Raw genomic sequence first — 24,412 nt, 5'->3', positions numbered from 1 at the left:
AGTTTTACAGAATATATGTCAGAGTTATTCATTACATTTAAATGGATTTGGAATGCTCAAGGAGCATATTTGAAAATATGAGCTTTTGTAGATTGTTTTTTAATAATTTTAAAGTAGGTACTTTTTTTTACTCATTATACTGAAAGAAAATAGATCAAAAGTTTCTTAATCACCGGTTTGCATTACCAGTTTATTTCTTCTGCTCAGCCGGCACACACTACTAACTCTTGACCATGTGGAATACTTGATTAAGATAAGTAACGAAATAGTGGCTGCAGTAGGGTGGAACATGTTTCGCCATTGGATATTCTAGTTTGTTCTTCGTTTCTTTATGTTAGAACTGTAGTGATTGGTTGACGTTTTAGTGTCGCCATCTCCAGGGCAGCCCCTCCCTGACGAAACTTTTTGTTCTCACGGTGCAACCACTTGTTGAGGTGAGCGGAGAAGTTCTAGAACGTTTGCATTTCGGTGTGGAATTTCGGTTATTATTGTGCTTCATCTGTTCTAGGAAATGGCATATCAGGGACCATCTTATGGATTAAGTAGGGAATGTCAACTAAAGGTATGATTTATCCTAAAATAACGGCATACTTTAATATGAACTTCTAATTTATCTATGCAGGTGGTTTTTTGTTTCTCCATTACCTAAACTTGTTCCATGTTTTCTACCAAAGCAGGAAAAAAAATAAAAAGCAAAATAAAGAAACACTGCAAACATAATATAATAAAAACCGAGAGAGCTAATCGGTAAACCTAGTATTAAGTTTATATGGAATAGATGAAACAGTTATTTTTTTATAACTCGACTAAAATTCACGCACATCTTTTGCCGTGAACATTGGCTGAAAAGATATTTTTCGCCAAACTTTATTTTTCCTGCTTGCAGTTTTAGATTTCGGTTGTTATTCCTAGGATTTTTTATTGCCGAAAACACCAAATTAGTAGCATTTGTTTTCCTCGAAGATATGGGGTTTAACAGACACACATGCAAAAAATCAACATCATGTAACAACACCAGATCATAGCATCTCAGTAATTTTAAATGCAAATGCATGTTTAATATATCATTTGCCAATAATAAAATTAGAAATTCCCGCGTTTTACATCTTTAACAGCATGAAGTTGAATCGTGGTAAAAAATAAATAAAAAATAAAAATAAATAATGATTTGAACGTCGTAGGAATTTTTTGTAGACGATAATTGGCTGTAGACTGCATGCAATTATTATAACGGTTTTCAGCACAATAACGTGTGTGCTTGGGTGCATTTCAGTTCAGGTGCAGTATTCGTAACGCAGAAAGTTTAAAAACGCGTTTTCTTCTCTCATACCTTCTACAGCGTACTGTGCATTCAGATTATGTGACTTATTTCCAGAATCTTGACACTGCAAATTTAGAACATACACATACTGTTAAAATTCTGCATATTACGAATTTTAACAGTACTATTAATTCAGATGCGCATTTTTTTATTTTTTTTTTATTTTTAAATGAATTGGTTAATGGTTTTCATTGCGTTGTAGCAGAAACTGATGACATGCGTTTATTCCATCACACATTTCCTTTCGTGTTATTAGGCTGAATGACTTGTCATGGCCAAGTAACGTGGCTTCTTATAAACATACTTACTGCTTGAGATAGGGCGTTAATCCGTATGTGCTTATGCCGGTTTGCATGTTTTGAGGGATCAAAAAACCTTGCTACCTCGTGTGATATCAATTAACGTACCTTCAATTGAAAAGCCCAAAGATAAAGGTACTTTGCATCCTAGGCAAGATTCGAACCACCCCGGTATTGCCAACTAAAGAGCTTCGATGCCGACTTAGCCACGGAGGCTCAGCGTTTATTTATAAAGTAGATCAAATTGCAAGTATTAAGTGAATTAAACACCATATTTGGTTAACTTTTTTTAATGTAAAATATTTCATGCCTCCTCGTAATATTGGTAAATGGTCAAGGAAATTAAATAGAATCAGCAGAAGAGATAATAATGTTATTTTACGTGTTGTACAACACGTTAAATTCATTTAATTACTTCGCCCTTCTAGCAATGCATTCCAACACTTTTTTTTGGGGGGGGGGGATGGTACTTACTTGCTCTCATCTGTAACAGTGGCAGGCAGTTGCATCAATTTCATTAACAGATGTAGTTGACTATGAGAAGTTAATTCATTCATTCTGTATACCCATTTTCTGATAACCCATTCCACATGCCTACCATACTTAGGCAACTTGTAGTTAAAACCTCTTGTTACTCCAATTTCTGTCTTTCAGCAAACTTTTCCAGTGCCTCTCTGTAAACTCCTCGAATGTATATTGCAATAAATTTGCATTCAATCTTAATTGGTCCCCATATCCTGTAATTTTTGTTACCCATTTCTGAGTCCATAGTTTGCATATTCATCTCCTTTCAATATCTAAGTTACCAGATTGCATACAGTAATCTATACATTGCTATCATCAGAGCATTATACAATTGAAATTATTTCCTTGTTCTTGCTTGTTAATGTTCTCTTGACTATAGCAGCAATTCTTGTCATTGCATGTCCTCTTAACTCTTAAAAATACTTGGATTTACTGCTACATAAAGTAGAACCCTGCCAATATAGTATTCAGCTTTCCCATATTTTGAATTTCAAAGTTCAAAACCTTAAGATATGTTATGTAAGGGTAATCTCTATCCACATTGACATTCAAATACCATTCCCCCCCCCCCCCCACACACACACATCTTGGTACCTTTCATGTGTGGAGCATATATAGGGTTACCATATTCTAAAATTTAGATAGAGCTAGATAGGGCTAAATGGCCTCGCCTACTTCCCATATACGGGAATAAAAAGGCGTTAGCTGATTTGATTTGATTTTTGATATTCTAAAATGCCAAAACCCCCATTGCCTGACCAACTTGTTCCAGACACAAACATCTAACAAAAAATAAATACATATGTTTGAAATCTTTACATTTGTAAGCTTTTCATTAATTAGATGTGATGAGTAACACACAAAAATATGAAATTTTAAGTGTCATCATAAGTCTTTCTTATGAAACAAGAGTAGGCCTACATGAAAAAGAATTAGGCTTATCACACTATACATTACTTTGCAGCCCATGCATATTTTTCACTAGACCTAATTTTCTTTAGCAGTTCTTTGTTTTGGCAAAAATAGTCAAATATGTAATTAAATTTAACTATAGCAAGGCCTTTCACAGATTCTATGGTAAGTCTATTTCTTTCCTTGGTCCACTGAGCTTGTATTAATGAAAAGAACCTTTCAACACTGGCATTGTGGCAAATATCTTCATTATCAAAATGCAGACATGTTCGCATAAATGCTGACTTATGGTAACCCTAGACATATGTGTATGTATGTATATGCTCCTAAAAATTACTATTAGCATTATTCTTGATAAACATTATCACTTGTTTTGCATCTTTGAAATGGTTACACTCAGCATTGCCAAATCTCAAAAGGTTGTCTTTTTTTTTTCCTTATCCCAAAATGCTAGCTTTCTCACTGAAGTAAGGACTTATATTGTATTTCACTCTATATACACATCTCATTTCTTCCAGTCTATGCCCCAACTGTTATCATCAAAGTAATCTTCATTGGCATGAAAATATACATTCTGCACACTACTCTGAACTGCCATTCCCCAACTAAAAACCTTGGTTCTCCAAAAGATGTGCCAAGGCTGTACAAATGAAAAATCAAGCATACCATAACTGGCTCACATCAAGAACTCAATTCTCCTTTAGTGCTTGTACTCAAACCTGAAATAGATGCAAGAAAAATATCAATGCTTCCAAAACAGAGTTTGAAAGAACAAAAAGCAGGAAACTTGCAGTCTGTCCAAATGGCCACTGAGCTTTTTAGTCTCTTGCCAAATCAGTTGGTTGTAACTTTTGCCCAACACTATTCTCACCCTCTTATCATAGCTCGATGACTCTATTGCATCACCACCCACGCTGTCCCTTTAATACACACATAATTGACAATGGTAAATGCCCCCTCCCCATATCCTTTGCTAGAAAGAGATCAGAAAAATATTGTCCAAATTAGACACAGAAAGTCTCCTGACCTTAATGGCATTCCTCCAATTTTCCTAAAGTGTGTGTGTGTGTGTGTGTGCACACCAGAACTGACTCCTATCTTATGTTGTCTATATATACTCTTACTCCACTGGTATCTATCCCACATCCTGGAAATCTGCCTATATTCAACCCATTTCCAAGAAGAGTGACAAATCACTGCTGTCTACCTACCACTCTATTCCACTCGCCTCAGTCCTGTCTAAACTAATGGAGAAAACCATCAATTTCCAACTCCTACTAACTTGAAGGCACCCAGCTAATAAATGATTCTGAAGTATGGATTCTGTCACTGCCAATCAACAGGAGATCTGCTCACATATATTACCCATGACATTTGTCTCTGGACAAATGTCATGGAGAAGTTTGGGGAATCTCAAGTGGTTACACTTCATATCTTCAAAGCTTTTGACGGGGTCTGGTCACAAAGGCTTACTAAGCAAGCTTCCATCATTTGGTCTGTCTCAGGACTTCTGCAGTTGGATTGCCAGCTTTCTGTCTGGACACACACTGTGTGATGGCAAATGGTTCCTTATCCTCTCACCCACTTTCCTCCTCCTATATATATGAAGGGTGCAGGGGAAAAACAACTTCAGTCCATGATATTGACTTCCAAAAAAAACGTAATTAAATTTTCCTTGTTGTCAAAATGCAAGTAAACATAGCATAACAAAATAAAAAAAAAAATAGATATGGTACATTCATGTATATTAAGCATAATTAATTTAAATAGTACTTAAAAATTAAAAAAACAAATGGCAAATAGGTTGAATTTACAAAAATTGGACTGAAGTTGTTTTTCCCCTGTACCCTTCATATATCAATGACCTACTTCAGTTGACCTCTAACTCAGTATATAGTTTTGCAGATAACAGCACATTGCACTCCTCCCCCTTTCATTTGATGAATCTTACTTTATATAACTCATCTCAATCTACAGAATATTAACCACCACTGCCCTCAATTCTGATTTCCAAGTCATCCTCCAATGGCATTCAGATGACCTTGTCAGTTTCAGTGCTAGTAAAACTCAGTTCTGTCTTATTTCTCACAAAAAAAGAACCATTTTCTCTCAGTATTATTTTTGATAACACACTCAAATTTCCAGCGTAGATGCAGTTTCTCTTCTTGGAATTACCATGACATCAAGCCTCTATTGGCATAAACACATCACAACCATTGCATTCTCAGCTTCAAAAAAACTAGGATTTCTCTTTCGCTCAAGATGTTACTTCACCTCTGAATAGCTGTTAACCATATACAAATCACAAATCCGTCCAGCTATTGAATATTGCTCTCACATTTGGAGTGGAATCCCCTAAGAGCTCTCTCAAAATGCTTGACTCAATACAGAGGAGAGCAATTAGATTAATGACCCATCTCTTTCCAACTCACTCCTCCCAACTTTGCACAGATGTTTAGTTTCTGCAATATGTGCATTCTATAAATATTTTCATGGCAAATTTTCATCTGAACTAGCATCAATAATTCTCCCACTTAGTACTAAGCCTGTTGGAACATGTGCAGCTGCTGCTCAACATCCCTTCACAGTACAAGTTTCTTTTCCTCCTCTTTCATCCTTGCTCCTGCTGTATTGTGGAACATTCTTCCCCCTAATATGTTTCCCAAGCAATACAATATATTAAGGCTTTTAAATCAAATGTAAACCAGTTTCTCCTTTCCCAACTACCCATATAAGTTACTAATGTACTATAGGTTGATCAACCAACTTCTTGTGTATGGGCTCAACATAAAATTAAAAAGTTCTTGTATATGAAATGAAAGGTTTGCAATCCTTGTGTTTGAAGGCAAGAAGAGAAACTTGTTTTATAGGCAATTCTCATATGGGGGGGGGGGGATAAAACTCAATGACATCACAAGCTTACTATCACCTATGATAGGCTTTGTTAAGGATGTAGGATATATATTATTATATTATATAAATGTTCAATATATAAACATTCCTCCTGTGGATGCCAGAAAATTATCTATTAGCTTTATAACCTTTCTACAATTACTTTTAACCTCCATACCTTCTAGTCTTTCTCCATCTGAAAGAAATAGGAAGAATCTTGTGAATAGCTTGCACACTAGTAATTTAATCCTGGTGTAGTATCTTGTCTGTTGTGCTAAATATGAACATGTGCTCAAAAATTAACACTTATCATATAACATGTTTTCAGTTTTTCTTACCTAATATCTGCTCTGTAGCATGTGAACAGCCTATATTCAACATAGTATAATGTTGAAATAATGGTTTCACACGTAAGAGAAAACTAAATCGAATTTATTACTCCTATGTTTTTCACTCAATGTCATGAGCTTCATTTAAGAAGGCAGAAGAATTGGTAATAACATTTAAATTGTGAATACGAGAACAAGTCATGCAGCATGTGCATAATATCATGTCTCAGTTGCAGCTGTACAAACAAGAGGAAACACTTCTAGTTTAGAAAAGTGGGTATAGATGGATAATTAATTTAAAATTATAAACAATGGCAAGTGATAGGCATGCAATCTGTGTGATTAGGATGGTGGTGAAGTGCTTCACATCATTAATAAAAAAAAACAGATGATCATATATGAACCTACTGTAGTGTAGCAGCTTGGTATTGTTCTAGTGAACTCAGTCAAGTCTCAATGGTATGAGAAGCAATGCCTGAACCTTCATACTCCAAAAATGTTATTTAATCTTAATGTTCCTGAATATTCCAATTCTTCATTTCTCTCTTTTTCTGTGCTGGAAATATTATAAGCTCTGTCCCTCAGGGTTTTTATTAGACCTCACACCACCACCCTTCACAAAAAATAGGTCTAATAAAAACCCTGAGGGACAGAGCTTATAATATTTCCAGCACAGAAAAAGAGAGAAATGAAGAATTGGAATATTTAACACAGATCCTCAAAAAAAAAAAAAAAAAAAAGGTTATGAACCCAAGACTATCAAAAAAAAAAAAAAAATCCTCCACTCACCTCCTACAAGCATCCCACAGAAACAAGATTTCAAAAACGCCATCACGCTTCCATATACCAAGAATGTTACAGACAAGATGGCTAAATTACTAAACAAACAAAACATCAAAAGTAGCCTTTCTGCTGCTGGAAAAAATTTCAAAATTTCTATATCCCCCGAAACCTTTACATCATCCTTAAAAAAAAACCAGGTGTTTATAAAATTTATTGTTCTTGCAGCATCTGCTACGTAGGACAGATAGGAAGATCTGGGAAAATACGCATGGACAAACACCAGAAGGATGTACAAAACAGAAGAGAACACAAATCAGGTCCAGCTTTCCATACCACTTCCACCAGCCACAGTGTACTCTGGCAGAAAATAAACATGTCTTATATAGAAAAAAACTGTTACATAAGGAAATTTAAAGAAGCTGTAAACATGCTGGATGTGATAAAGGAGGAATGCTGTCCTTGGGTGAGCGGATGAGGGTGGCTAATTTGCTACATGGTCTGAATGTAGTGCGTAGTTTATGTTTAATGAGAATTCTTGAGATCTTTTCGGATGTGCCTTTAATGAATTCTCATTAAACATAAACTACGCACTACATTCAGACCATGTAGCAAATTAGCCACCCTCATCCGCTCACCCAAGGACAGCATTCCTCCTTTATCACATCCAGGAGTCTACCAAGTACCCTGCTCATGCAATCAAGCCTACTACGGTCAAACAGGAAGAACTGTGAATATCTGCATCAGTGAACATAAACGATACGTCCGGAAATATCATTATGGGAAGTCGGGCCTAGCAGACCATGCTCTGGATACCCCTGCACACAGGATCAACTGGAAAAACACAAAAGTACTACACAGAAACCCATATAAATCAGAGAGATTGTTCTTAGAGGCGACAGAAGCCCTAAAACACACCCCAAATCTCAACAAATATGGCTGTATTAACTTGCCGAAGATCTGGGAGACAGTCATATTAAGGAAAAACTAGCACTTTTCTAGGACTCTAGCAATATATGATAGCGGTTTTTTTTTTTTTTTTTTTTTTTTTTTTTTTTTTTTTTTTTTTTTTTTTCAGATAGAGGGCGCCAAAATCAGGACTCTAGTCTTTGTGTTGCTGCTACAATTTTGTTAATGTACACCATGTTGTTTTAGTCTCGCGTATTGTGACAAACAGTGTTTTTGTGCTCTGAAGATGCTGGTTATAATACCAGCGAAATATCAGCATCAAGTGAATAAATTAATTATTTACTTAGTTTCTGTGTTCTATTATACCGTTAAAATAATAAACAACATGTTCGACGAACACATAAGTCTGTCCACACGTTTAAGCTGTAAACATGCTTAGAATTCCAACACAAGGCTTAATTCTACACCAAGTTCGGTCAGCTTTGATAAAAAAAATATACCAGTCAGACCTCGGACATTATGATCGTGAAACAGAACGCGGCATTATCCAGCATTGTTGGATAATGCCGCGTTATCCAGCACTACATTCTGATTTTTTTAATTTTATAAACAGTTAGATGGCTACAGCTGTATAGTATGAACTATTACTTAATCTTTTTTGTTGTTTTAATTTTCAGTTACCTTTTACCCCTGAAGATGTAAGTCAAATGACTTATGAAATTTGTCAGGTTTTATTTCTTTATTGTGCTTTTAGCTTAAAAAAAAAAAAAAAGTGGTCCAATTACCGAAAATATGGGCTTGTTTGCTTTTGCACAATTCTTTAATACAGGGTCGAATTGCAGACAAACACGTCTGTAATTCTTGATCAAGAGAAAGAAGTTGCTCCCATTTCTTACTTTTAATGTTAGCCAATACAGAAAATCCCTGCTTGCACAAGTAGGTTATTGAAACATGTAGCATAAATATGGCATCTTCTGATATACTGAGCTTTTTTCCCCCTCTAAATTCAAGAATTGAAGTAGTGTTATTTCCCTAAACTTGAGCTGAGAAGTTTGATCAGCCTGAAGTTTTGCCAACTCTTCTGCCTCTTTTAACAGTAGATGTTTTGTGTCTGTAGTAGCAACTGCAAATGAATTGTGGACCCAATTGTCTTCATTCACATTGAAGGAAGAAAAGTATTGCCAGTTTATCCTCGAAAACCGAGAGATATTCTGAAATCAAGGAGTAATCTCCAGATCAGTATCAGCTTTGAGTGGAAACATTTCAAGGTCATTGTTTTCTGCTTTTGCCTTCCATATTTTTTTTTTCTTTCAAAGAACCCATTCAGCTTGTTCTTCCTTGATGCAAAGAGGGTTTTCTTCCTTCTCCAGCATACTTGCATTGAGGCTGTTTAAATGTCTAAAAATATCGCCCAGGTATGCAACTTTTGAAAACCATGTCTCGTCTTTAATCAGGGTGGCAAACTCGAGTTTCTCTGTAGCAAAATCATTCCTCAGTTCATAAAATCCTGAGAGTACCTTGCCTTTGTACAACCAGTGAATGTTGTTGTGAAGGATCAGCATTTCATGACAAGTTTCTGCTTTCTTGCACATGACTTTGAGAAGTCTAGTCTTAACTGTTCTAGTTTTAAGTGGATCCCTACCCTAGGAGAATCTTGCTTTAATCGTGAAATAAAACCTTTAATTCAACCAGTCATTGCTGGCACATCATCAGTGCACATTGAAATGCAATTTCCCCAATGTGGCTATTATAGAATTGTATATGTCTGATTCAGTTGACAAGTAATTCGTATAAAACGTTTGCCAGCCTAATATCGAAATATTCATGTAACATTACTATATTTTGCTGCAAACTTAAGTGCCACCAATTGACCATCAGCAATACGACAATGATTACATCAGGTACTGAGGACTGTACTTTTTTTACTAAGTAATTTAAGAAAATTACAACGTCAACTAGGATATACATTAAAATAAATTTTAATATACTTCAATATTTCGGCGTCACGTTGCCATTTTCAAGAAACTTAAGAACAAGACACGTGCACGCAGGCACAATAAACAGTAAATGAGGAAGAAGTAGGAAGCTATTATTTCTCCTAAAGTCCTGATGGTGCCCTCTAGCGGGCAATGTTGGTATACTTGGGAGATTGGGCTGAAGGTCTTCTGATGTAGGTTTCCCAAATTTGAGGCAGTCTCATGCAGCCAAATTTGTTGAGGGCTGGATTATTTCTTAGGGCTGAAGCTGAGTCCATGAAAAGCCTTTCATATTTGTATTTACTACGCCGTACTGTTGTGACTTTCTTCCACCTTATTCTATGGCAAGTATCTAGCGCATGGTCAGCAAGACCAGAGCGGCAGTATTGGTGAAACCGGATGTAGTCCTTGTGTTCTGAAATTCTGATATTGGCTCCCCTGCCTGTTTGGCCAAAGTAGGACAGCTTACAGCTGCAAGGGACCTGGTATACACCAGGTAGGTCTAGGTGGGGGGGGGGAGGTTGGTCTTTAGTAGAGCGGATAAGGGATGCCAATTTTTTATATGGTCTGTAACAAGAAGTTAAATCATGTTTTTTTAGGATTTTTGTAATTTTTTCTGAGGGGCCTCGTATATAGGGTATGGTGATGGATTTAGAGTAATCCTTGTTGTGAGGGGGGGGGGGGTTGTGGTTTACTGATTTCGATATTTTTTGGGGGGGGGGGGTAGCCATTGGCTGAGAAAGTGTTGAGAATGTGGTTTAGTTCTGTGGTTAGGGCATTGTCATTTGAACAGATAAGTTTAGCCCTGTTGTGTAGTGTCTTAATGACTCCATATTGTTGCGAGGAGGGGTGGTGGGATTGTTGGTGAATGTATCTGCCTGTATGGGTGGGTTTTCTATAGACTGAGCAAACCAAGGTTACATCAGGTTGGCGGGTGACTAGTGTGTCTAAAAAAGGAAGGCAGTTGTTTTTTTCTTCTTCCAGGGTGAATTTGATTCTGGGGTGTTGGTTGTTTATATGTGTTAGGAAGGAGAGAAGTGCATCGGAGCCAAATAGCAAACACCTCATCAACATAGTGAAGCCAAATGGTTGGTTTTTGTGGGGCAGAGTTTAAGGCTTTCTCTTTAAAAGTCTCCATATAAAAGTTGGCCAAAACATCTCGTGCACTGCAGCGGAGAAAGAATTTAAAAAAGTATGAGATTGACACATCAAAAAATTTGAAAATTTAAAAAAAAACTCGATCTTGAAACCACAACTTTCTACCGAAACGCGGTAGTCAACCTTTCGTCATTTAGTGTAAAACCTGAAGCACTCGATGCCCTCGTGCATGGCTACAACTTTGCCATTGCGCCCAGAAGAATACCTGCTGAAGATATTATAAGAATTGAACTCAGGATACGACACCTTCCAAACTACATCGCCAACGATATTAGACTGGATGTAGCTTGTGTTCTGACCAAAGCTAAACCACCAAAAGCCAATATGCCCAGTAAGGAAATTAAATCTCTACTAGAATTAAAGAAAAACAAGAAAATAATAATTACCAAAGCTGATAAGGGGAACGCCACAGTATTGCCTAACCAAAAGGATTACACAGGTAAGCTGAAAGCTTTGTTAGATTGGGCTACTTACCTCCCTATCGAGTAAAATCCCACAACTCACAAATTAGAAAACTTAAGAAGGTCACTTCTTGGCCTGTGGAAATTTAACTATCTAAACCCCCCCCCCCCCCCCCCCCGTATTTATGGACTCCCAAAAATACATAAGGAAAATTGCCATTTCATCCCATAGTGGATGGCATTGATTCTCCCACATACAAACTAGCTGAACATTTGACCAAAGCTCTCTCACTATATTGGCAACACTACCTTCACACAAAAACTCAGCCCACTTCAAAGCCAGCATAAAACCTCTTACACTTAAACACACTGACATAACGGTCAGTTTTGATGTCTCCTCCTTATTCACAAATGTCCTACTCAAAGAATCCTTAGAGCTAATCCAAGCTAAATTTCTTCCCGATATCACAGCCCTTTTTCAGTTCACAATGAACTGAGGCTGTTTTGTTTGGCAAGGAAAATTATACAAACAAATAGAGGGGACAGCCATGGGTTCTCCACTCTCCCCACCCTTGGCCAACTTTTATATGGAGACTTTTGAAGAGAAAGCCTTAAACTCTGTCCCACAAAACCAACCATTTGGCTTCGCTATGTTGATGATGATGTTCGCTATTTGGCCACATGGCTCCGATGCACTCCTCTCCTTCCTAACGCATATAAACAACCAACACCCCAGAATCAAATTCACCCTGGAAGAAGAAAAAAAAAAAAAACTGCCTTTCTTTCTTAGACACACTAGTCACCCGCCAACCTGATAGAACCTTGGTTTGCTCAGTCTATAGAAAACCCACCCATACAGTCATATTGAAGTATATTAAAATTTATTTTAATGTATATCCTAGTTGACGTAATTTCCTTAAATTACTTAGTAAAAAATGCATAACCAACGTCTAAGCCTTTCCACGAGAATGAGGACTGTACTGTTGTCAATGTTGTGACTACATACAGAAATTTGCATTATCGAGTGTGCTGCAGTCTGAAAAAGTTGGAGAACCACTGCTGTAGTTTGTTATTAACATAATGTCCTGTTTAAAGGAAGAGAGAAAAAAATGACAAGGAACCTAGTAGAGAAAGGGGATGATTTATTCTTGAAAGTAACATGGAAGAATAACAGGAGGAAAAAAAAAAGTCACTGAATGTTATGCTTCTTTAAGGACAAACTTGAAATTGATTCAGTTATTCCAGCAGTGTTTGGAATTGGAACTCTACATATGCTGTGAGAGATCTTAGGAATAGGTGTTTGTGTGTTCGATGTAATAGACTTTCCTTGGGATGAAGACATATAATGTTTTGGATTATGTCTAATTTATGCTCATAATTGTTTAAGCAGATGTGCTTTATTAAGAAGAGATTTGGTTATGCCTATTTTTGATGCAGTAGTTAGTTAGGGATACTCCCAATTATAGCAAGAAAATAACTTATGCTGTAGAACTATTTACCAGGAGATTGAGCACAATCTCGTGGTAAATAGTTAGATAGAGTTTCCACAGGGTCATATCATGAAGAGGTCAGGTGTAGAGGGTTACACTGTACCATCTACCATGCAGATGGCAGGTGAAGATCTTACTAGAATGTGTAACCCAAACTATAAAATTCAGAGGTGGCAATGGTAATGGTATGGTCCTGTTTTCCTGGTTTGGCATCGGACCTCTGTTTATGGTATCACAAACATTTAACTCGGAGATATCTGGACAATGCAATGCTTCCTACTTTGTGATTTTCTATGGAACTGACAATTGTTTCTTCAGCAAGACAATGCTGCTGCTCTAACTGCATGGTTTTTTGGACATGAATGTCCACCACACTTGACTGGCCTCCACAGAGCCCTGATCTCAACCCTATTGAACATCTGTGGGATGTCAGGTGAGGTCAAGGGACATCCACCCCACAATCCAGGACCTCATTACATGACCTCAGAAAGAATGGTCCAAAATTCCTATCGATTGCTGTCATACACAGAAAGTATGCCCTGTAGGGTTGCTGCAATCATCACAGCAAAAGGAGGTCCTACATCTCATTAAGGTGAGTGCCATGCCTGTTTGTTCCTCATGCTATGGTGTCCATTGACTTCTTTCCAAGCAGTGTATATTTCATCCTAAATAGTTGAACTGTGGAAGGCAGAGCCCTAGTTGAGCAGTGTGGACATACATGGGTTGGGTTGAAATGATTCACTTTGGTAGCCAGGTGACTGGTAGAGAAGGGGAAAGGGAAACCACTATTATTTTCCAATAAGAACTCAAATGCATGTGGGACAATGATTTCGATTCTTAAATATAGTGGACAAATATATTTAGGGACTGAAATATAATGGAGCAGTCTGGCATACTGAAGTGGCACCTCTCTGCACAGAGGAAAAAGGAATGTAAATTCTCAAATAAGGCAACTGTTGAGAAACTGATAACTAAATTCAACCATTTCTCAAGCCAACATCAAATCTTTCAAAGAGCAAGTTAATCTTGCTTAGGAAATTAATAAGCATAAGAACCTGGTGATTACAATGCTTATAATCTCCTGCACACAGGAAAATTAGATATACTCCAGTAAGAATAACTCTTCAAAGATTAAACATTTTAGGCCTTGCTGAAACCCACTGGAGAGGATCAGGACATTTTGTAACCAAGATGAAGACTACAATTTACTTCTAGTTTGCAAGAATCTACTACACTGAAGTACTCGTGATGGTTGATAGCAGTACAGCAAAAGCTGCACTTGGTGTCAGCTTTATCACTGACAGAATTATGACTTTAAATATTAATGCAAAACCTCTTCTGATTTTTTTTTTCTGCTCCTACAGCTAAAACTGATGACACCTTTAATATTTTCTCAAGTGAATTAAATAGAGCTCATAAAATGTAATGGAATAATTTCAACAGAAAGAGAAATAATTAAATAGCAGATTTAATTGTTGAATATTTTGTCTCTGTCACAGAATACAGTGGTAAATTGACCCTTTGATGTTAATTTATCATTGTAATCAATATATCATTAAATATTTTATCATTGTATTTCTTCAGGAGTACAATGATAAAATTGTAATAATACACACAGACAATAAGTGGAAGAAATGAAATTAGACTACATGAAGACTAAATGAAATCTTATGAGGATTGTTCTCTATTGGTGCTGTTGGCCAGCTAGAAACCTAAGAATTAGTTTCTCAAATCTTAGGAAGTTTAATACAACAATATTTATTAAGATTAGGCTGGTTTTTTAAACCTACTGATTCTAAAAAGTCTCAAGTGTGTGTTGACTGTGATGGAGCATGATAGTTTTTACAAGGTATCCATGGTGTGGTCTACTAGACCTGACTGCTTACTTGCTTAATGTAACTCTAATAATGTGGCTTAAGCAGATTTATTATAACTTTTTATTTATGAGGGTGGCCTGAAAAGTTCTCAGCCTTGACCATAGATGGCAACACTATCGGTACGATTTTTTTTTTTTTTTTTTTCGCTAAGTTGGTACATCTGTCAAAGCATCCATGTGAAATTGCAAGTCATTCTATGAAATAGTTTGTTTTATACAGCTGTCTGAAGCAAAAGTGTTGTCTGTATCCCTTGAAATGGAAAAAATTGAGTATTATGCAGTTATAAAATTCTTTGTAAAAGAAGATTTAACGCCAAAAGAAATTCATTCAAAGTTCATGAAAATTTATGAGCACTCTTCTGCTTCGTTTTTGACAATTAAGAAATGGGCTGCCGAGTTTAAACGTGGCCGTACCAGCCTTCAAGATGATCCACGTGAAGGACATCCAAAAAAAAGTGTAGCAACACCAGAAATCATTGATCAAGTGCACGATATGGTACTGGATGACTGGCGAGTCAAAGTGCGTGAAATTGCTGAGACTATAGGCATTTGAAAAGAATGTGTAGGATATATTTTGCATGAAGAATTGCAAACAAAAAAGCTTGCACAAGATGGGTGCTGCGCTTGCTCATAGCAGATCAAAAACGCACTCACACGAAAATCTCTGAACAGTGCTTGGATGTAAGTGTTGTTGCATGGGGCAGGAGATGAGCACTAAGTTGTGGACAGAATTACCCAGGGGGCTCACTACATTCACTGTATATTTGGAAGAGTTATTGGTGGGGAAGAGATCTAGGGTATTTGTGGAGTGATTTGGGTTATCTGGTTGACTTGTGAACAATTTGTGTAAGGTCATTTGGTGATGGCAAATGTTTCAGCATCTCTGCCTGCAGGATTTGTACAACTGGAAGAGGAAAGCCAGTTGGTGTTATGGACATTAACATCACCTAGGAGGATGATTTCACTATTAGGAGAGTGGGACTGGAGAAAATCAACTTTTAAGGAGAGGAAATTAAAGACCTCAGTGGTTGGTGGTATTAGTAGAGCAATAGAGACAACAGATGAATTTGACTGAGTGGGGGAGGGATATTTTTAACCAAAGAAGGTCAAAGTTGGGAGGTTCTAGGTTAGGTGCTCTGGCAGGGTATGTCAGAGCGGATATATGCACAGACCACCCTTGAGTCGAAAGGAGTTAAATAGTGTATAGCTTGGTTGGTTGAGATGGATAGTGCTCAGGAAGGTGAGATTTGAGTTTCTGTTAAGAAGAGTAGGTGGGGTTTGGTTAACTGCAGATGATAGTGGACACTATTAAGGTTGGAGTTGAGACCACAGATGTTGGTGTAGTGGATATGCAAGGTCTGTGAGGTATGGATTTGACTGCAAGGGTCTTGCATACTGGTCTCCTTGGTGGCTACTGGTGGTGTTACTTGGTTTTTGCACTAGTTTGGTTTGTAGTCTATGGCCTAGCTGTTGTCTCCATTTTGGCATGTTTCTTCTCGCTGTCTTCGAAGTTGGCATCTTTGTTCCCTTTGTGCAAAGGTTAAATCAGGTTGAGCACGTACATGTGATTGGGGGCAACGTTCCTTTAGCTTGCTATTTATCTTCATTATTAATTTGGATGTGTTTGTCGGTGTATCACAGACACTTTTGCGAGACGTGAAAAGTTCGTTCCTCCTTTCTTTTGTTCAAAACAATGGCATTTGACGATATTTCTGGGATTGAAGTTGCATTCACCTGCTAGTTTGCTGACATAGTCTTTTAATGATTTAGTGTTTTCCTCCGGAAAGTTCAGAATAATGGCTTTGAGTCTCCTGTTTTCAGCCTTGAGTGACGCATTTACTGTTGATGCGATTAGATCACGGAGTTCATTACGGAGCACTTGCGATCAGCCGCTGGTTGTCGAGTATCTTGCGCTTAGGTTCCAACTTTTGGATTTTGGAAGAGAAAGTATCGATCGTAATTTTAAGGTGTTGTTCGAGATTTTAACTCGTTTGCCCAGGTTCAGCAGCTGTTTAACAGAAGAAAGGCTGGTTCAGTTCAATAGAAAGCTTGTGCTCCGATTCATCTATTTTTGTGCAGGAAGTGAGTAACCAGTTGCAACAGAAATCGTACAATATACCTTTTTTTCTTTCGGTAACTTTGGATTCGCAGCTGCAGCACTTCGTATTGTCCTTCAGTTTGTTGGCTATTGGCTGTGCTACGCTGATGGGACTTGAAGTAATCTTTCGTTGTTTGCCTTTATTGCTACCATCTTTACTTTGCACTGTAGGCATAGTGGCCGCTTTCATGCGACTGTTTTTTTAATTGTAAAAATGTTTTTGCCAGCATTGAAACTGACAAAGTTGTCCAAACCCTATTGAAGAATGGTTTGGAAATCAGAGTTTAGGGAAGTATAGATTGTTGTGGAGCTTGTGGTGGTTTGTGTTGCACATCATTTGTTGAATGAGGAGGAGGAATGTGGTGTATTGGGTTTGTAGTCAACTGGAGTAGGTACTTGATATATTGAATTTTTCTATAGTGTTTGTCCAGAGATGAATGACATAGGTGAGCATATCGTTTGCTGATTGACAATGACAGAATCCATACTGGTAATTATTGGTTAGTTGGGCACTTTCGGGGTAGCATAGGAGTTTAATGTTCGTGGTTTTGTCCATTAGCAAGAACGGAGGTAAGAGAAATTGGGCAGTAGTTTGGTAAGAATATGCTACCCTTCTTAAGAATAAGTTTGAGCTAATTTCTATGCTGTGCGATAGATGCTAATGGAATATGAAAACGTAAGCAGGCAACACAGAATGGGGGTTAACTCAGGAGCATACATTTTGGAAGATTGGAGAAGTGCCACGAGGGCCAGGAGACTTCTTTTATCAAATTTGGATAAAATTCTTATTTCTTTCTGCCAAAAGGTCAAGGTGGTCATTATGCAGTGAGTGTTTGAAATAGCTGGAGCATTTGCCAGGGTCAGCCATGAAGGAATGAGAGGAGAAGAAAGAAGCCAGGAATTTGGCTTTTTCTATAAGTAACAATGCAATACTAGCATTTGAGTTAACAGTGATGGACAAAAGCTATAGCTGATAACTTTGGCAAGAGATCAGAGGGCATAATTGCCATGCAAGTTTCCTACTTTTTGCTTTTTTTTTTTTTTCAAAATCCATTTTGTTTACATGCATTTTTCTTGCAGCTGTTTCATGCTTTAGTATAAGCAGTAAAACTAGAGGTACAAGTAAATTATCCAGCACAGCTAGTACACCTTTTGGAGAACTAAGGCTAAGTTATGGGCTATTACAATGTTTTGCGTGGAATGTGGAAATATTTCCACACCTAATAAGGATGACATGTTTGGATCAGAAAGTTGGAAATGGGGGGCATAGAAATTGCAAAGATCATCCCACTTGGCATTATAAAAATGCTAAGTGGGATGATCTTGTTTTTAGTCTTGTGAACCAAACATTTTCCCTGACTGCATTACTGAAGCAATTCTTATTGGTTTGGAAACATTCTTTCCTCATTACACTTTAACTTTTTGCTCCTTATCTAAGCTTTAGTTCTTCACAAAGCATGACAAGGCTATACGAGAGAAGTATCAAGTATATACCAGTTGGTTTTATAAAGAAGTGAGATGGAAATCTCCATCTTCCTTTTCATTATTACTCCATAGAATCTAAAGGTTCATGGAAAATCCATACAGAGGGGTGCTTCACCTTTAATGCATTCACTGACAGATCACCCATTTCAGACTCTGATAGCTTATTCCATTTATTCATCACTCTTTTGGGGGGGGAGAATCTATTGTTTTGATTTAAGCAGTAGACCTTCATACATTTTCCATGGATGACTAGTGTTTTGTCCCTCTTGAAAATTTGCTGAAAATTTCCCATGTTCTATAAACTCTTTTAGTAACTTACATGCTTGTATCTTGTTCATTTATCTCCTGGATTCTCTCCACTTCATCTCCAAGAAACCCAGGTGCTCAGTAATCTAGATGTGGTTGTGTCAAAGCTTTAGTGTTAAATTCCTTATCTCTGCATGTTGGTGCATTGTTCATAGTATCCAAGTAAGCTTATGAGCTACCTGTAGCTACTTGTCCAATATTCCCTTTGTACTTCAGTTCCTTATCTGTTGATATCCCCTACCCCAAATCCTTGACTTCATTAAACCACCTATTACCTTTTGATTAGCTATTACACTACCCAATTTTCATCAACAAAAAACTGTTGAATAGAATCCTGTAGCTCACCTGCCTTTCCTGAATTCTGCTGCTTTTTGGTATTTGTTCATCACCACCCTCATATCCATATTACCAGCTTCATATCCTCTATCCTATTTCCAATTTGTAGTTCCCTTTATCCAATTCATTTGTCACCATTATAAAGTGAACAAATTAAGGCATGACCTACCTTTTTTTATTCTCCTTTCACAAGTCCTCCATAAGAGTATCATCCTTATCCACCTTTTCCCAAATTAACTTCTCAAGTACATTTTTGTATTGCACTCCCACTGTCTCGGAGCCTCTTTTAAGCAACGGAAATATTTTGTCCTCCATCCATTCCTTTGGGACCAGTGCCTGAGACTTAGATTTAAACAACCTCAGAGACAATGCCAGTTTTTTTTCATAAAAGACAGGTTGATATCCTATATAATCCCATGGCCATATTTGCATTGATTCTTCAATATCCTAAGTACTTCCAATTGAGTAAACTTTTATTCCCACATCAGTTGAATAAGTCACCCTTCTTGCCTGTGCCTTGTACTAAGAAGCATGTTGATCACTTTTCCTCTTGCATAGCCAGCAAAGGTTGGCAATTTTGCCAACCTTTGCTGACTATGCAAAAAATTGCAACTACTAACCGCTATGTGCGCAGTTAGTAGTTGGACGGGGATCAATCGTTCGATGCTGTTGGCACACTCTCCCTCGATGAGTCTTTGGACTCCTTGGAGGTAATAATAATAATAATCTCTGCAAATTTTTATCCTCCTGACTTTGCATATAGTCTTTTTTTTTTTTTCTCCCAAGATTCTCCTCAACTTATGCATTGCTAATCCTTTCTGTGCAGATTCTTATGCCATGGCATTGCTTTGAGCTACTTCCTAAGTTAGTCATTGTTGCCTATCCTGTAATCTTATATATACTGCTTCTTACTAAAATTTTACATATTTAGCGACCTCCCAAGTCAAGACTGCATGATCACTCTTCCCAGTTGGAAGTAATATGGCTAACCTGAATATGGCCAGATTCTCTGATGCTATGACCACTCTCAAACTCTCCAGTTCTCTTCATGACATGTTTTAACCAAGTGCATTTCTTCTTAGTAAGTGAATAAATTCCTTTCCTTTTTCCAGCCTGTGTTCTTGTTAAGTCCACCAGAAATAAGTACTTGGCCTGCACTCATCACGCAAATTTGCAGTTGCATGATATTTACAACTTCCTTTGTAGCCTGTAGCAGTAATTGTTTTACCCAGTTGGTTTCTATCTAGTATCAGATTGCTGCTTCAGATGCATTAACCTTCCGATCAATCCTGGTGACCAGTACTCTTTGGCTACAATTGAGTTGCTATAATGAGCAGTATCGATCTCCACATCCTATTCTTTCCGTCCTCCCTGAAAAATATACCTTTCACATTCTGCCCCTGTAAACACATAATCTGCTGTCAACTAAACTTTAGGTGGGTTACAACAGTCAGTGACATCTTTATTCTCAATGCTTGTGGCAATAAATGCAAACTGTAGTATCCCCCTTAGGTCCACAACTATCTTTTACAGCATGTATTGACTACCCATCCATTTTTGTTATTTGATCAACTGCATTCCACATTTTTTGGTCATTCTTACTTGCTTGCCTCATTGGTGTCTGCACACATTCGCCTATATTCTACCACCAAGTAGTTCTAGCTTCCTTGACTTGTCATTCCCCCACCAAACTCCCAGGAGAACTGTGCTTTCTTGAGACACCTAACTCCAAATCTGTTTAAGTGCAGTCTCTCTCAGTCTTAAGTTTTACAATCTGTGTTAAATCAATTAACACAGATTGTAAAGAATTTGCAATTGTTAGTAGTCTTTTTCCTCGCCTTACCTCTACTCATAATCTTTCTCTCTTTTTTCTTCAAAAACACGTGGTTCTGTTGCAATGATTGTTAACCAAGGAGAAAGCCAGTCTCTCCTGCCTTCTTACTTTTACTCCAAATCTTACATTTGTGAACTTCAGAAATGTTTGCCTGTCATTTTAAATGTGCAACATTCAGTGCTCAGAATTTTTTGCCAAAAAACTAACAAAAAAAAAACCTATACAATCTAAATAGGAAAATGTTTCCTGCTCCTGAATGCTTTGAAAGTTTATGCTCCAGAGTTGACTTCGCTTCTATGTTGCTTAAAGTGTAATGGAATAACAACTTGAATTAAAGGTTTAATGATTTCAATATTTTGTCTCTGTGATTTGCATCACTGAGAGGACAAAGGGGAGTAATCCATTTTGAATCTTGCTACTTTCCATATAATGACAATTTTCAAACAGTATCATATATCTTTCAGGAGCTCATAGTTCTCGATCATTGTCACCCCTCATTCTTCTACTTACCAGTTTCTGCAGTCTGCATATTCTCAATTTTTTTCACATAATCTACATTTTAATAATCCTGATATCTTTATGACTCTGTACCCTCTCTACTGCTGTTTCATCCCTCATAGTTCTCCTCAAAACCCTGGAGAACAAACACAGGCAGTAATCTATTCGCAATCTGATCAAGGCCTTGTAAAGTAGAAAAGGTAGTCATCCTTATTACAATGTTCATTATTCAGTTATTTCATGTTAATCACTAAAAAAACACTTGTACTATAACCACAGTGATGATATTTAATATGTAAATATTTCATCCCAAGTATCTTGGGACATCCTCAGTACAGTAATTCAAACAATACTAGTAATTTAAATCCATCGCCATGTCTGTCTATCACTGGCCTACATTTTCAGGTCGCTACATTCACAATTCTTCCGCTCATCATCCACTGCTGTTTCAGATTACTGTCTCAGAAATTTGGCATCATTAAATCACTAGTTACCAGAGCACACAAATTCTGCTCCTCTGAAGAATCTCTAAACCAAGAACTAGAAATAATCAAAAATACAGCCATCCTAAATGGATATAATCTTAAAACAACTAAAAAAAATCATCAGTCACTTCCCCACACATCAACCTAGACGAGAAGAAGCCCATAGGATTCCCATACCTTATGTCAAAGGCATCTCCGAACATCTTTCAAACATTATGAAGAAATACAATTTTGCCACTACTTACAAACCCATCAATCAGATCTATAACTTTTTACCTTCTCCTAAGGACAAACTCTCACCTCTGATGTTATCTGGTGTTTATGAGATCCCATGCTCCTGCAATTTGTCTTACTTTGGACAGACAGGTAGATCTGAAACGCATCTCGGAACATCAAGACCACGTTCGTCTTTTCAAACTGCAGAAATCTGGTCTCTCTCAACACGGAGTTGAAAACCCAAACCATAGGATCCATTGGGAAAAGTCGAAACTTTTACATAGATCTTTATGTAAACATTGAACGTTTATATAAAGAAAGTGCTGAAGCCCTACTACACAGATCAAATTTAAACCACAACGACATTCTTACTATTCCTAAATTATGGGAAATTGTCATACAAAATTATGTAAAATAGTCTCTTTATGTATGTTAATTTTTTTTCTGTTCAGTTATATTTTAATTTATTTCTATAACACGTTACTGCACGCATATTGAGATTCTATTGTAATCATGCGCCCTAACTGTATGTTATTCCTAGTATTGTTTGAATTACTGTACTGAGGATGTCTCAAGATACTTGGGATGAAATATTTACGTATCAAAACTTATCACTGTGGTTAGTATGTGTGTTTTATTAGTGATGAATTCACCACAGATTTCATTATATAAAAAATATTAGATGTTGTATTTGCAGTCTTAGCTATTTGACCTTTTTGAACTTATTTACCCCTAAGTGAAAGATCCTTAGCCTTATCAATTTCTCCAAGCATAATTCCTCCTATATAAGTATGCTATTGGAAATCTCATCCCACCAAAGTGCATAACTCTTAATTGATTATTAACATTGAATTGACAGCCATCCACAGTTCCACCTTATTCAAGTCATTCTGTAAATGCTACATATCAGTAACATTCCTGACTGCCCTGCCTATCCTTGCATCATTAAAAACCTCATCAGGTCCGTCCAAATATCATAGTATAGACTGAATAACAATGGTCCAAGGACTGATCCTAGGTAACACCACTGGTCATCTTTAAATATGATACCTCCCATGCAAAACACATCTCCTTGCAGATATGTATGTTATGCATTAAGGGAAGGGTCACTACCCAGTTTGGCCCTTTATTGATGTCGAAACTGGTATCTCCACTTCTGGACCTGGCTCCCACTGAAGAGACCTCAATAAAGGTCGAAACTAGTCTGGGTAGTGACCCTTCCCTTAATGCATAACATTATACATATCTGCAAGGAGATGTGTTTTGCATTATGAGAGATACTGAGATAGGAGTGATATTGGCTTGGTCCACCTTTGCTACGAGTTGCCCTGTGTTGTACTACCTTATCACAGTCCTGAAGATATTTTCAGGTGCAAACTTTGTTTGCTCATACTTGGATAAAGGATTAAACTAAATTTATTACAGCTGTGAACCTTTGTTTAGAATATGTACTACTATCTGGTCTGTCCTTGATAAACATTCTTTGCTAGGTTATGCACCAGTAGAACCTTCTTGTGCACCTGTGTTTCTTCATCCAACATAGTGATGATACTGTAGGCTATGTTATCTACACCAGGTTTATAGATCTTAGCTATGGGAGGACTCATTATTATTATTACGTAACGCCTTCAGGCAGCCAAAGACTCATCGAGGGAGGGCATCTACTCTACAACTCTCCATCTTCAACAACTGCAACTACCTTCATCACCTACACCAACGCCATCTACCACCACTAGTATTTTCACAATCACAAACATCCATGCCCACGGCAGGATTCGAACCCGCAGCCTTTTGGCTAGAGAGCACATACGCTAACCACTCAGCCAATCAGGCTGTCATTATTTGAACATTTGCATCTGATTCAGCCATAACTTGAACATATGTATTTAGTAAACTTTTTTTTTTTTTCACTTTCATTCCTTTTATTTACAACATAGTAACAAAATTCTTTTGGGCTTGCCTTTAACCCTCACTGCCCATTTATTTCATACTCAACTTTACTTTCCATATAGTACTCATAACTTTTCTTTCCTTCTCTTTATGAGCAATCTTATTAAGCAAAAAAAAGATGCAAAACGAACATCATCAGAATTCTTATTAAGCAAAAAAAAGATGCAAAAGGAACATCATCAGAATATTTCATAACTTCTCATTCTGATGATGTTCCTTTTGCATCTTTTTATGGATCTCTTGCTTAATAAGATTACTCATCCATTTCATCCTATTCTTTGTTCCTGCATGCCATGGACGTATTCAGATACATCATCATTTAAGCATCTTTTCACC

At 37.2% G+C, this 24,412-nt stretch overlaps 1 protein-coding gene across 1 annotated transcript in view; it reads left to right on the top strand.

The window, feature by feature from the left end:
* The first annotated feature begins 382 nt into the window (after positions 1 to 382).
* Positions 383 to 24,412, top strand: part of LOC150096693 (calponin-3-like) — a 78,043-nt gene continuing 54,013 nt past the window's right edge. The window contains exon 1 of the mRNA XM_090407956.1: positions 383 to 562. Within this exon, the coding sequence (XP_090264082.1) occupies positions 512 to 562 (51 nt within the window). The 5' untranslated portion in view covers positions 383 to 511. The remainder of the gene's footprint in view (positions 563 to 24,412) is intronic.

Source organism: Typopeltis vanoorti, chromosome 18, assembly GCF_054136105.1.
Source record: "Typopeltis vanoorti isolate ZY-2024b chromosome 18, IOZ_Tvanoo_1.0, whole genome shotgun sequence".
NCBI lineage: Eukaryota > Metazoa > Arthropoda > Arachnida > Uropygi > Thelyphonidae > Typopeltis > Typopeltis vanoorti.
The sequence above is the reverse complement of the archived record's forward strand: the minus strand, read 5'-3'. Positions and strand labels throughout refer to the sequence as shown.